Source organism: Telmatherina bonti (assembly GCF_933228915.1).
Source record: "Telmatherina bonti genome assembly, chromosome: 14".
NCBI classification, from domain to species: domain Eukaryota; kingdom Metazoa; phylum Chordata; class Actinopteri; order Atheriniformes; family Telmatherinidae; genus Telmatherina; species Telmatherina bonti.
The window spans coordinates 4933204-4946932 of NC_136612.1; the positions used below are offsets into that span (position 1 = coordinate 4933204).

At 50.5% G+C, this 13729-nt stretch overlaps 1 protein-coding gene across 5 annotated transcripts in view; it reads right to left on the reverse strand.

Annotated features, from left to right (window-relative positions):
- The window catches only part of ap2a1 (adaptor related protein complex 2 subunit alpha 1), a 54655-nt gene that overhangs the window by 3332 nt on the left and 37594 nt on the right, over nucleotides 1-13729 (reverse strand). Inside the window, exons 14-20 of one of the 5 annotated variants that reach the window (XM_079252957.1) lie at nucleotides 11069-11131; nucleotides 7265-7327; nucleotides 2437-2519; nucleotides 2088-2179; nucleotides 1385-1506; nucleotides 1123-1239; nucleotides 543-612 (exon numbers count right to left, since the gene is read on the reverse strand). In XM_079252957.1, the coding sequence (XP_079109083.1) occupies nucleotides 543-612; nucleotides 1123-1239; nucleotides 1385-1506; nucleotides 2088-2179; nucleotides 2437-2519; nucleotides 7265-7327; nucleotides 11069-11131 (610 nt within the window). Of the gene's footprint in view, nucleotides 1-542; nucleotides 613-1122; nucleotides 1240-1384; nucleotides 1507-1728; nucleotides 2180-2436; nucleotides 2520-7264; nucleotides 7328-11068; nucleotides 11132-13729 lie in introns of those variants that run through there. The other 4 variants (XM_079252958.1, XM_079252959.1, XM_079252955.1 and 1 more) reach the window with 4 other exon arrangements.

A 13729-nucleotide genomic window follows, 5' to 3' on the forward strand; every position in this document is an offset into this window, starting at 1 on the left:
GGAAAGCTCAGACAACGATACATTAGCCCAGACATCCACCACCCACTCACACATGGTGACGTAACTCGCCCGACACCGCTTCCCAGTCTCTGTAAAGGTGTGTTCGCCGTCTCTCATCCATCGCTGCCATGACGCTCGCAACTTCACTTTAAACGGCCTGTTCACGCCAATGTCCAGCGGTTGTAGTTCTGTCGTTAGTCCTCCCGGGATGATGGAAGCTCAGAATTCATTTGCTTTACTAGATTTTTCACCGTAGCAGTGATATGGGCACGCGTTCAGCGGAGACGGTGATGCGTGAAAAAAAACAATCCAGTCTCTTTACATACACCTCTCTCAGCCATTCTTTTCATTTTCTCCTCGTATTACTCCCCTATGACGGGGGCAAATGGTCTGACGGTCCGCCACGCAGAGCGCTTACTAAAACCACACAACATTCTACCGATTTTAACGTGCGCCTTATGGCCTGAAAAATACGTCATTTTATAATAAATTGCTGGAGAAACTGAGAAAAGCAGGAGAAGGACCTCCGATGTGCTGTTTACCTTTGCCTTGAGTACTTCTGTGTCCATGCCGTGGTTGGCCTTGAATATCTTTTGTGCTTCTTGCTGAGGCCTAAAGAGAAGAACAAGGAGATTAAAAGTCTTGTTACATTTCTGGTCCACCCGTTCCCTTTTAATCCACCTCAGCTGCATCCCAAACATCTTCTTGGCTTTATTCCAGCCATAGAGGATCATTATTTTCCTGCTTTTCTCATCACTTGTTGATCTTTGGCTGCTCCTGATTGGACGTTACCGTCAGTTTAAGCTCTCTGATTGGTGGAAAGTCTGACAGGAAGTGTCTTCATCATCATGTCCAGGTGAAAATAGAGGTCTCTTAGCAACATGGTAGTGATGGTGATGAAGATGTGAGAAATAATGGTGGATTTACCATCTAGAGTCTCTGAATAAACACTACATGTTGTGTCTGGATTGTAAAGAAACGCTGGAAAACCTCCGTAGACCAGCTGGAGGGTCACATGACCATCAGAGCTGGACGTTCCTGACCCTAGTGGGAGGACGTCAACCTGGCTCCTCAGCTTAGTGTGGACAGGACCTGACAGACATTCTGACCTCCAACACTTACTGGCTGAGCTGTTTCCAGCGCTGGAAGAAGTCTTGTGAGGACATTTCAGTTGGCTGAAAAAACTTGTTGATGGTCACAGGCAGCTTGAGGGTCAGGTTCTGCAGAGCTCCTCCATATCTGAAGGGAAGAGAAAGCAAAACTCTGCTCAGCATTGGACTGTGCTGATGGTCCTCTCCTCCTTTAACCCAAAAGACTGAAGCTGCTCTCCACAACTCGAACACTCAGAACGGTTCAGACCGGCGCGTCTCGCTGGCAAGGTTACCTGAACTTGATGTTGAGCAGCGGAGCATCAGAGAAGTCAGTCAAACACTCGATGTTGAGGACCTGTTGTATCTGGGCTCCACCCTCCACCAGTGGTTCCACTGGTTTGCTCTGAACATTGAGCTGTAGCCAGTCGTCAAGGACAACCACATCCAGGTGATTTGGACAGTCCCAAATGTTTCAGTATAAAACATCTCTATCCATCATAACTAGGCGACATTATCATCTTTAACTCAGTCATTCATTTTCTAAACCGCTTAATCCAATTCAGGGTCGCAGTGAAGCTGGAGGACACATGGAGGACACGCCACATGCGGAGGACACGCCACGGGGCCGAGGACACGCCACGGGGCCGAGGAAACGCCACGGGGCCGAGGACACGCCACATGCGGAGGACACGCCACGGGGCCGAGGACACGCCACATGCGGAGGACACGCCACGGGGCCGAGGACACGCCACATGCGGAGGACACGCCACGGGGCCGAGGACACGCCACGCCTGAACATCTAAGTTCACATTCAGACGCCGCCCAGCCCTGGCCTGGTGTCCAGGTGCCAGTGTGTTACCTGTCGGGAGGCCCCTCCCCCCCCGACAAAACCTTTGCTAGGGGTATAATCAGCCAGCGACTGATAAGTGGTGGACTACTGAGTTTGGCAGTGAAAAATGGATGGCTGCAAGTGTTTTCTGGACATGTCTGCAGGATATGAGACTGGAGCTCTCCAGGACAGGTCACAGTGGTGGTGAAACTGGCAAACTGCACCGACGTCTTGTTCCCGTAAAACAGGTACATTCTCCCTGAGGAGGACACAGGAAAGAAGAGATGTCACGGTAAAAATAAACCGACTCCAAATGAAAAAGAATCATGTTATGACTGAAGATGGTACGGCCAAAAGAAACGCGTCAGAACAGAAATAAGCCCATTCGAGCTGAACACAGACCAGAATGAGGAACATCCAGCTGTTCACAGCAGTCTCTGGACCATCTCCTCTTGGAACCAGGTCTACAGTGTGCCCCCATGTGGACCAACATCTCCCAACACAAAGAAAACTCACCCAGATTCTGACGATACTCTGACTTGATGCCGATCTGCAGCAGCTGATTCTCAAACAGAACTCCGTTGTTCTTGCAGACAAACCTGTGGAATGATAGAACTGGTTCAGAGACGGTTGCCAGATGTCACTGTGGTCGCATCATGACTGTGAAAGCTCGAACATGTCGCAGCATCTGTGGTTTCAGAATCACACTCGATAAAAATGCCTTTTTGATTCAACCTTTGACATCTTAGTGGGATTTCTGTAAAAGTCATATCTGAGGAAAGCACCAGTAGAGGTTGCCCTCAACATGAACTGTTGTCACAGTTTGGACTAGAACCTGATCAGAGAACAAGATGCTAGAACCTGATGAGAGAACAAGATGCTAGAACCTGATCAGAGAACAAGATGCTAGAACCTGATCAGAGAACAAGATGCTAGAACCTGATCAGAGAACAAGATGCTAGAACCTGATCAGAGAACAAGATGCTAGAACCTGATCAGAGAACAAGATGCTAGAACCTGATCAGAGAACAAGATGCTAGAACCTGATCAGAGAACAAGATGCTAGAACCTGATCAGAGAACAAGATGCTAGAACCTGATCAGAGAACAAGATGCTAGAACCTGATCAGAGAACAAGATGCTAGAACCTGATCAGAGAACAAGATGCTAGAACCTGATCAGAGAACAAGATGCTAGAACCTGATGAGAGAACAAGATGCTAGAACCTGATGAGAGAACAAGATGCTAGAACCTGATGAGAGAACAAGATGCTAGAACCTGATCAGAGAACAAGATGCTAGAACCTGATCAGAGAACAAGATGCTAGAACCTGATCAGAGAACAAGATGCTAGAACCTGATCAGAGAACAAGATGCTAGAACCTGATCAGAGAACAAGATGCTAGAACCTGATCAGAGAACAAGATGCTAGAACCTGATCAGAGAACAAGATGCTAGAACCTGATCAGAGAACAAGATGCTAGAACCTGATGAGAGAACAAGATGCTAGAACCTGATGAGAGAACAAGATGCTAGAACCTGATGAGAGAAGATGCTAGAACCTGATGAGAGAACAAGATGCTAGAACCTGATGAGAGAACAAGATGCTAGAAGCTGATGAGAGAACAAGATGCTAGAACCTGATCAGAGAACAAGATGCTAGAACCTGATCAGAGAACAAGATGCTAGAACCTGATCAGAGAACAAGATGCTAGAACCTGATGAGAGAACAAGATGCTAGAACCTGATGAGAGAACAAGATGCTAGAACCTGATCAGAGAACAAGATGCTAGAACCTGATGAGAGAACAAGATGCTAGAACCTGATGAGAGAACAAGATGCTAGAACCTGATCAGAGAACAAGATGCTAGAACCTGATGAGAGAACAAGATGCTAGAACCTGATGAGAGAACAAGATGCTAGAACCTGATCAGAGAACAAGATGCTAGAACCTGATCAGAGAACAAGATGCTAGAACCTGATGAGAGAACAAGATGCTAGAACCTGATGAGAGAACAAGATGCTAGAACCTGATCAGAGAACAAGATGCTAGAACCTGATGAGAGAACAAGATGCTAGAACCTGATGAGAGAACAAGATGCTAGAAGCTGATGAGAGAACAAGATGCTAGAACCTGATGAGAGAACAAGATGCTAGAACCTGATCAGAGAACAAGATGCTAGAAGCTGATGAGAGAACAAGATGCTAGAACCTGATGAGAGAACAAGATGCTAGAAGCTGATGAGAGAACAAGATGCTAGAACCTGATGAGAGAACAAGATGCTAGAACCTGATCAGAGAACAAGATGCTAGAACCTGATCAGAGAACAAGATGCTAGAACCTGATGAGAGAACAAGATGCTAGAACCTGATGAGAGAACAAGATGCTAGAACCTGATGAGAGAACAAGATGCTAGAAGCTGATGAGAGAACAAGATGCTAGAACCTGATGAGAGAACAAGATGCTAGAACCTGATGAGAGAACAAGATGCTAGAAGCTGATGAGAGAACAAGATGCTAGAACCTGATGAGAGAACAAGATGCTAGAACCTGATGAGAGAACAAGATGCTAGAAGCTGATGAGAGAACAAGATGCTAGAACCTGATGAGAGAACAAGATGCTAGAACCTGATGAGAGAACAAGATGCTAGAACCTGATGAGAGAACAAGATGCTAGAAGCTGATGAGAGAACAAGATGCTAGAACCTGATGAGAGAACAAGATGCTAGAACCTGATGAGAGAACAAGATGCTAGAAGCTGATGAGAGAACAAGATGCTAGAACCTGATGAGAGAACAAGATGCTAGAACCTGATGAGAGAACAAGATGCTAGAAGCTGATGAGAGAACAAGATGCTAGAACCTGATGAGAGAACAAGATGCTAGAACCTGATCAGAGAACAAGATGCTAGAACCTGATGAGAGAACAAGATGCTAGAACCTGATGAGAGAACAAGATGCTAGAAGCTGATGAGAGAACAAGATGCTAGAACCTGATGAGAGAACAAGATGCTAGAACCTGATGAGAGAACAAGATGCTAGAAGCTGATGAGAGAACAAGATGCTAGAACCTGATGAGAGAACAAGATGCTAGAACCTGATGAGAGAACAAGATGCTAGAAGCTGATGAGAGAACAAGATGCTAGAACCTGATCAGAGAACAAGATGCTAGAACCTGATGAGAGAACAAGATGCTAGAAGCTGATGAGAGAACAAGATGCTAGAACCTGATGAGAGAACAAGATGCTAGAACCTGATGAGAGAACAAGATGCTAGAAGCTGATGAGAGAACAAGATGCTAGAACCTGATGAGAGAACAAGATGCTAGAACCTGATCAGAGAACAAGATGCTAGAAGCTGATGAGAGAACAAGATGCTAGAACCTGATGAGAGAACAAGATGCTAGAACCTGATGAGAGAACAAGATGCTAGAACCTGATGAGAGAACAAGATGCTAGAACCTGATGAGAGAACAAGATGCTAGAACCTGATGAGAGAACAAGATGCTAGAACCTGATGAGAGAACAGTGAGCTTTTAGTGAGCCGTTTGAGACCTGAACGCAGAACCCTCAGTCTGTGCATCAGAAGCCGCCTGCTCTTGCTCTGGCTGTGGAACGTACGACCACATCAGTGTGGAGCCGTCTGACAGCCCTGCGTTCGCCGTGTTATGCTTCATGTTTATCAGCCTTCTGCCAGACGTCGGGCTTTCGTTTAGCTTTGTTTGAAAACACAGCAAAGACTTCCAGTGCTGAGCGTGTTGCAGCATCATTTCTTTTTAATGTTTCAGAGCTTGCTGTAGTCTGGTGGATGTTCTCCACACAGCTGGATGTGTTTGCAGTGGCAGCAACCAGAGCAGTACCAGCAGAAAGCCCGGGGGCCGTGCTGACCACTGTGGCGGACGTCTACCATGTATTTACAGCTCTTAGACGCCGCCGGCATCGACTGCGCTGCCTCCTGAGATGGAGTGTGTCTGGAAGGAGAATCTGGGCGGTAGAACCGCCATCTTAGCCCTTAGGTTACAGCCCAGGATGCAACCTGATAAATGACCATCAGGATTTCCACTGAGGGGTCTGATTACATATTTTATACTACAGTCAGTTTACATTCATGCAAGTAATCAAACACATTGATCACCTTTTATCAACCAAAACTAAATGCAACAGATATTTTCATATAATCTTTACATTTCCCTGGAATCTGCAGGGAAAACGTCTCACTACTTCTAATCAACACACTCTTCACACATTCATGGTTAGCATCCCTTAGTTATGCTGCTATAGGTTTAGACTGCTGAGGGACATTTCCTGATACACTGAGCTTCTTTCTTTTTCTCTTTATCTCTTTCTTTTACCCCCCCCCCCCATAACAGTGTTGCATCATTAACATGTATGTCTCCTGTCTCAGCAGGTCTCCCTGGCCGGGAGTAGCAGTTCCTGTTTTTTCCTTCCCACTGTTGCCAGTGTGCTTGCTCAGGATGGGAGACTGAGTTGGACTCAACTCAATCTGTTGGTTTCCTTATATAGGCTGTTATGAATTGGCCTTCATTATGTTTTCCCCTCTGTCTGTAAAGCATCTTGAGATGGCATTGCCGTGATTTGACGCTATATAAATAAAGTTGAATTGAAATTGAATTGAATTCATAGTTTTACTACAAGATTTTATTCAGGCCGCCTGGACGCCTTGGGGAAGGGATCTCCATAACGGGTCCTCGAGGGCCGGTGTCCTGCAGGTATTACATGTGCTGATTTAAACCAGTTGTCAGGAACAGACTTGCTGTTAAATCTGGCACCGGTCTGTTGATGACCCTTCAGCTGAGTTAGGCGTGTTGCTGCAGGACCTGAAGCACCGGACGAGGAGATCCCTGCTTCACTGGTCTGCTCTACTGGACTCTAATGGTAAAGTGAAGTTATAAAGCCGGATATCTTTGGAGGTTAAAACATCTGAGGAGTTATTTCTGTGCAGGTGAAAAGCACCTGGTGCAGAAATGCAGTTCTACCCAAAGCATCACGTTCAGGGCGCCTCGTCTGTGTGCCCAGGAAGTCCGATTCGTTTGGGCACCGCCAACGGCAACGAATTCTGACTCAGTAAACGAATTCTGGCTTCTGATGCAGGATGGAAGAAGATTCGAGACTTGTATGTTTCTGTGCACACGGTTAGTTTCGACATGCTGGCGCAATGTGTCCTACTGAGGTGATGACATGTAGCTGAACATCATAAGCAGAGACACGGCAGAATGTAGGAGGTCTCGTTTACAGAAAAGGGTCAATAATGTTTGATTTATCATCAGTCTGTCAGTCAGTTAGCATGGAGACAACAACCATCACAAACACACAAACAAAAACCTTACTTGTTAAGAAGCTCGTCTGCTTCAGACAGAGGAGGAGCAGGATCCTCAGAGGGAGGAGCAGAGCTGAAAGACCACAGGACAGCCCGGGACGAAGAGATGCAGGACAGAAGAGATGGAGACAGAGCCAACAGGACAAACCAATATGAGAAGATCAGCAGGGATGGGGGATGAGGACGCCGTTTCAACACGGAGCAAAGCAACAGCATGAAGAAGAAAGAAATAAAAATAAAAAGCAGAGCTGGTTAGTAAAAGCAGTTAAAACTCATTTCCACAATATTTATTACATCAATCTTCATGCAGCTTCTGCAGTCAGAAACACCAGGAAACAGCTGAATGTGGAGCTCCGTTTACCCGTCACTTCCATCAGACGCCCCGTCCCGTTACGCCCCCCAACTGCACGTCAGATGCCCCGTCCCGTTACGCCCCCCAACTGCACGTCAGACGCCCCGTCCTGTTACGCCCCCCAACTGCACGTCAGACTCCCCGTCCCGTTATGCCCCCCAACTGCACGTCAGACTCCCCGTCCCGTTACGCCCCCCAACTGCACGTCAGATGCCCCATCCCGTTACGCCCCCCAACTGCACGTCAGACTCCCCGTCCCGTTACGCCCCCCAACTGCACGTCAGACTCCCCGTCCCGTTACGCCCCCCAACTGCACGTCAGACTCCCCGTCCCGTTACGCCCCCGTCCCGTTACGCCCCCCAACTGCAGGTCAGACTCCCTGTCCCGTTACGCCCCCCAACTGCACGTCAGACGCCCCGTCCCGTTACGCCCCCCAACTGCACGTCAGACGCCCCGTCCCGTTACGCCCCCCAACTGCACGTCAGACGCCCCGTCCCGTTACGCCCCCCAACTGCACGTCAGACGCCCCGTCCCGTTACGCCCCCCAACTGCACGTCAGACGCCCCGTCCCGTTACGCCCCCCAACTGCACGTCAGACGCCCCGTCCCGTTACGCCCCCCAACTGCACGTCAGACGCCCCGTCCCGTTACGCCCCCCAACTGCACGTCAGACGCCCCGTCCCGTTACGCCCCCCAACTGCACGTCAGACGCCCCGTCCCGTTACGCCCCCCAACTGCACGTCAGACGCCCCGTCCCGTTACGCCCCCCAACTGCACGTCAGATACCCCCGCCCTGTTACGCCCCCGACTGCAAGTCAGACGCCCCCGCGGCCCCGCCGTCAGCTGACAGTATTTTGTCCCAGTGACAGATGTCGGGTCCGGTTCTGGATCTGAGTGACCCAACAGAAGGACTGCTTTCACCAAACGTGAGATGGAAGTGATGGAAACAGGCCGTAACCATGAGCAATGGATGAGTCATGTGACTTCATGTCACAGTGGTCACCAGTGGTCAGTGGCACATACAGCTGAGGTGTGGAGGCTGTTTCCACGTTTCCATGGCAACACAATGTTTATTCTACATGCATGCAAATTCAGAGGTAACTGATGAAAGAGAGTTTTGTCTGCAATGTTCATGCTGTGTGTAGCGGCATTTAGCGACGTGAAACCCAGCATGCCTCAGTCACCTGGCTCCAACACAAACTGGTCTGGAGACTCAGTGACCCCCAGGTTTGGTCCCATTGATCTGCCTCAGTGAGACATACAGCCGCTTCACAGATCCACCAATACTCCAGCCATTTAATCTGAATGTGGGACCAAACTTTTGACCACTTCTGGTCCTTAAAGAAGGAGAACTTTTTGAGGTTCATCTTCCTCACGACCGCTTTGGTAGGATGGAAAAACACCTGAAACCCCGGTTTCTATCTCAAAACAACTCCTAACATCTGCTTGGTCCATATCCAGCGCCATCGTCTCCGGAAGCTTCTACAGCGTGAGCAGATTTATTTCCTTCATCCCCCCCCCCCCCCCATTATCTTGTAGTGACGACGAAGAGTCGGACCAGAGCACAAAGCCTTCTCCAGACCATCCCAAAGACCATCCATGGGGTTCAGGTCTGGACTCTGATACCTCCTGTTCCCTCAACCAACCTGAGTCACATGAATCCTGGAGGACGATGGAATAACCGGCTCATTCAGGATATTCAGGCAGTGAGCTGGAACTGAAGCTGAACCTAGAACTGAACCTCTAGACCTGAACTTGGAAGTAAACCCAGACCAGGACCTGAACCCAGACAGGCTTGTACAGTCGGCATGACAGTAGCATGACTTCCCCTGCCTCTCTTCTCATCCTGATGCTTCATCACTGAGGAACTTTGGACTCATCCTGACTCAACAAGACCTCCTTCCAGCTCCAGAATCCAGTCTTTCTGCTGGCTCTGATCAGTAGTCTCCTTCTGGCTCCACAGCTGTTCAGTCGCTGGACTTCCTTCTCAGGGTTTAACGTCGTTCAGGATGGTTTTCTTTCTACAAGACGATGCTTCCCCACCATTCTTCCAGGTTTAATAATACGCTGGACAGTTCTGAACTGGTTTCTGCTTCGCCTCAACTTTCCTCTGCGCTCCACAAGCAGCGTGTTGCATCTGTATCTGGAACATCACCACCTGCAGGGAACCTTACTGACTCTCTGGACATGCAGATGTAAAAGCACGTAAAGGTGTTGTGACGATGGACGAAACAAAAAGAAATCAATTCCTTTAATGTCCCCAGTGAAGCAGTGAAGCGTTCTCTGTGTTGTCAGTGGAAAATGCTTTGGGATCGGAGCATTTTCCTGGAGAACGGCTGCAGATGGCGGGAGGACAAGTAGCACACAACAAATACAAAGAGGCAAGGCCAGGAACGTCCCTCCATCTCATGATGATGCAGGGCAGAACCATTAGAGAGTGATTTCTGAAGGAATCTACATATATGCTGCATGTACACAGTCACCTACTCAGAATACATGTTATATTCATAATACAGGGCTCCAGACGCAACTACTCACTCACATTTACCCACATAAAAGACACGTTAACTGTCATCTTATCAGACAGCTGCAGAGCGAGGGTGTTACCGCCATGGGTAGCGTTAGCCGTCATTACGCGGGGTGGGATCGACGTTGTGCAGGTCATCTGCTGCTCTTTAAACTGAATCATCAGCACAGGCTGCAGATCTACACAAGAACAGAAAGCGTCTGATGCATGAACACCAGACACACGGATGGATGGATGGATGGATGGATGGAAGAGCAGCTGCCTGCAGCAGGGAATCAACTCAGTGTGTCACATTTAACCCTCTACAGATACTGGGAAATTATGCACTTTCCACTTTAAAGCCCCTTGCTGATGCTACTGGAATACAGGTGAAAGATAACCTGAAAAGATGTGTGGCGCCGTCTGGGGCGCAGAAAAAAAACAAAACACATTTCATCCTACAGGACAAAATGTCCATTTAAAATGAGGAAAAAATGCCATTTATGATTCCATACTAGCCATCTATTTTTAACATATCTGTGCATCAGATGGAACTTTTTCTGTCATATTCAGAGCTACGTATTTTACCTGGATCATTCCAGGTGTCTCTTCCATAAAAAACAGCGTTAATAAATGGGCCAGAAAGGGTTAAAAAGCAAAAGATTATGAAGTGAAACTTTTTAATACAAAATATTTCATAGAAGTTTCTGACAGGGTGACGACTTTGTCTTCAGGATCAAATGTGCGTTAATTACAGCGTGACCTTTACAAAAACTAAACTAGAATAAAGTAAAGGTGTGTTGAGTTAACTGGAAGCAGCTGATTCTGGCAGCATGCGGCCTGCTACTTCTCCATCCAAGTTCATCTGGAGCCCTGGACGACATGTTCATCTGAGGGTCAGCATGTTGGCAGTTTTCTGGCTACTTCTAGGTCTGTAGTTTACTACCGGGCCCTTACTCTGAGTCACCAGAACTCTCCACCAACAGGGAGTCAGAGGTCTCTGTGGGCTGTTCCAGATCTCTGTCAATGTCCAATCACGGACGAAGACGGCAGACAGAAATTCAGGTCAAACAGACACACGCACGCACACACACACACGCACGCACGCACGCACGCACATACACACACAGACACACAGGGAGAGAAGAGAAAAGGGAAGGAGAGAAAATACAGAAGACAGTCACATACAGAGCAAGATTAAAGAAAACCCTGAAGCAGACCTGCCAACCATGAAGTTTACACCATGTGCTCTCTGGCTTAACCATGTCAGGTAAAGTGTGTGGCTGTAGACCCGAGGCGAACAGATTAACCCTTTACGACGTCAACTCGCTGAGGTCTGCATCTCTGAACAGCAATCTTCAGGTCTGTTTCCACGTTGGACTCCTGGAGGTCCAAATCGGGTCCAAAGCATGGAGTCTGATCATCAGCTGAACACCCACCGACTAGTCCGACTCTGGCCGATACGGGACGTCACTGGGACGGAGGTCTATAGGGTCGACTGGCCCAGTCTCTGGCCGATACGGGACGTCACTGGGACGGAGGTCTATAGGGTCGACTGGCCCAGACTCTGGCCGATACGGGACGTCACTGGGACGGAGGTCTATAGGGTCGACTGGCCCCGTCTCTGGGACGGAGGTCTATAGGGTCGACTGGCCCCGTCTCTGGGACGGAGGTCTATAGGGTCGACTGGCCCCGTCTCTGGGACGGAGGTCTATAGGGTCGACTGGCCCCGTCTCTGGGACGGAGGTCTATAGGGTCGACTGGCCCCGTCTCTGGCCGATACGGGACGTCACTGGGACGGAGGTCTATAGGGTCGACTGGCCCCGACTCTGGCCGATACGGGACGTCACTGGGACGGAGGTCTATAGGGTCGACTGGCCCCGTCTCTGGCCGATACGGGACGTCACTAGGACGGAGGTCTATAGGGTCGACTGGCCCCGACTCTGGCCGATACGGGACGTCACTGGGACGGAGGTCTATAGGGTCGACTGGCCCAGTCTCTGGCCGATACGGGACGTCACTGGGACGGAGGTCTATAGGGTCGACTGGCCCCGTCTCTGGCCGATACGGGACGTCACTGGGACGGAGGTCTATAGGGTCGACTGGCCCCGACTCTGGCCGATACGGGACGTCACTTGGACGGAGGTCTATAGGGTCGACTGGCCCCGACTCTGGCCGATACGGGACGTCACTGGGACGGAGGTCTATAGGGTCGACTGGCCCAGTCTCTGGCCGATACGGGACGTCACTGGGACGGAGGTCTATAGGGTCGACTGGCCCAGACTCTGGCCGATACGGGACGTCACTGGGACGGAGGTCTATAGGGTCGACTGGCCCAGTCTCTGGCCGATACGGGACGTCACTGGGACGGAGGTCTATAGGGTCGACTGGCCCAGTCTCTGGCCGATACGGGACGTCACTGGGACGGAGGTCTATAGGGTCGACTGGCCCAGTCTCTGGCCGATACGGGACGTCACTGGGACGGAGGTCTATAGGGTCGACTGGCCCAGTCTCTGGCCGATACGGGACGTCACTGGGACGGAGGTCTATAGGGTCGACTGGCCCAGACTCTGGCCGATACGGGACGTCACTGGGACGGAGGTCTATAGGGTCGACTGGCCCAGTCTCTGGCCGATACGGGACGTCACTGGGACGGAGGTCTATAGGGTTGACTGGCCCAGTCTCTGGCCGATACGGGACGTCACTGGGACGGAGGTCTATAGGGTCGACTGGCCCAGACTCTGGCCGATACGGGACGTCACTGGGACGGAGGTCTATAGGGTCGACTGGCCCAGTCTCTGGCCGATACGGGACGTCACTGGGACGGAGGTCTATAGGGTCGACTGGCCCAGTCTCTGGCCGATACGGGACGTCACTGGGACGGAGGTCTATAGGGTCGACTGGCCCAGTCTCTGGCCGATACGGGACGTCACTGGGACGGAGGTCTATAGGGTCGACTGGCCCCGTCTCTGGCCGATACGGGACGTCACTGGGACGGAGGTCTATAGGGTCGACTGGCCCAGACTCTGGCCGATACGGGACGTCACTGGGACGGAGGTCTATAGGGTCGACTGGCCCAGTCTCTGGCCGATACGGGACGTCACTGGGACGGAGGTCTATAGGGTCGACTGGCCCCGTCTCTGGCCGATACGGGACGTCACTGGGACGGAGGTCTATAGGGTCGACTGGCCCAGTCTCTGGCCGATACGGGACGTCACTGGGACGGAGGTCTATAGGGTCGACTGGCCCAGTCTCTGGCCGATACGGGACGTCACTGGGACGGAGGTCTATAGGGTCGACTGGCCCAGACTCTGGCCGATACGGGACGTCACTGGGACGGAGGTCTATAGGGTCGACTGGCCCAGTCTCTGGCCGATACGGGACGTCACTGGGACGGAGGTGTATAGGGTTGACTGGCCCAGTCTCTGGCCGATACGGGACGTCACTGGGACGGAGGTCTATAGGGTCGACTGGCCCAGTCTCTGGCCGATACGGGACGTCACTGGGACGGAGGTCTATAGGGTCGACTGGCCCCGTCTCTGGCCGATACGGGACGTCACTGGGACGGAGGTCTATAGGGTCGACTGGCCCAGTCTCTGGCCGATACGGGACGTCACT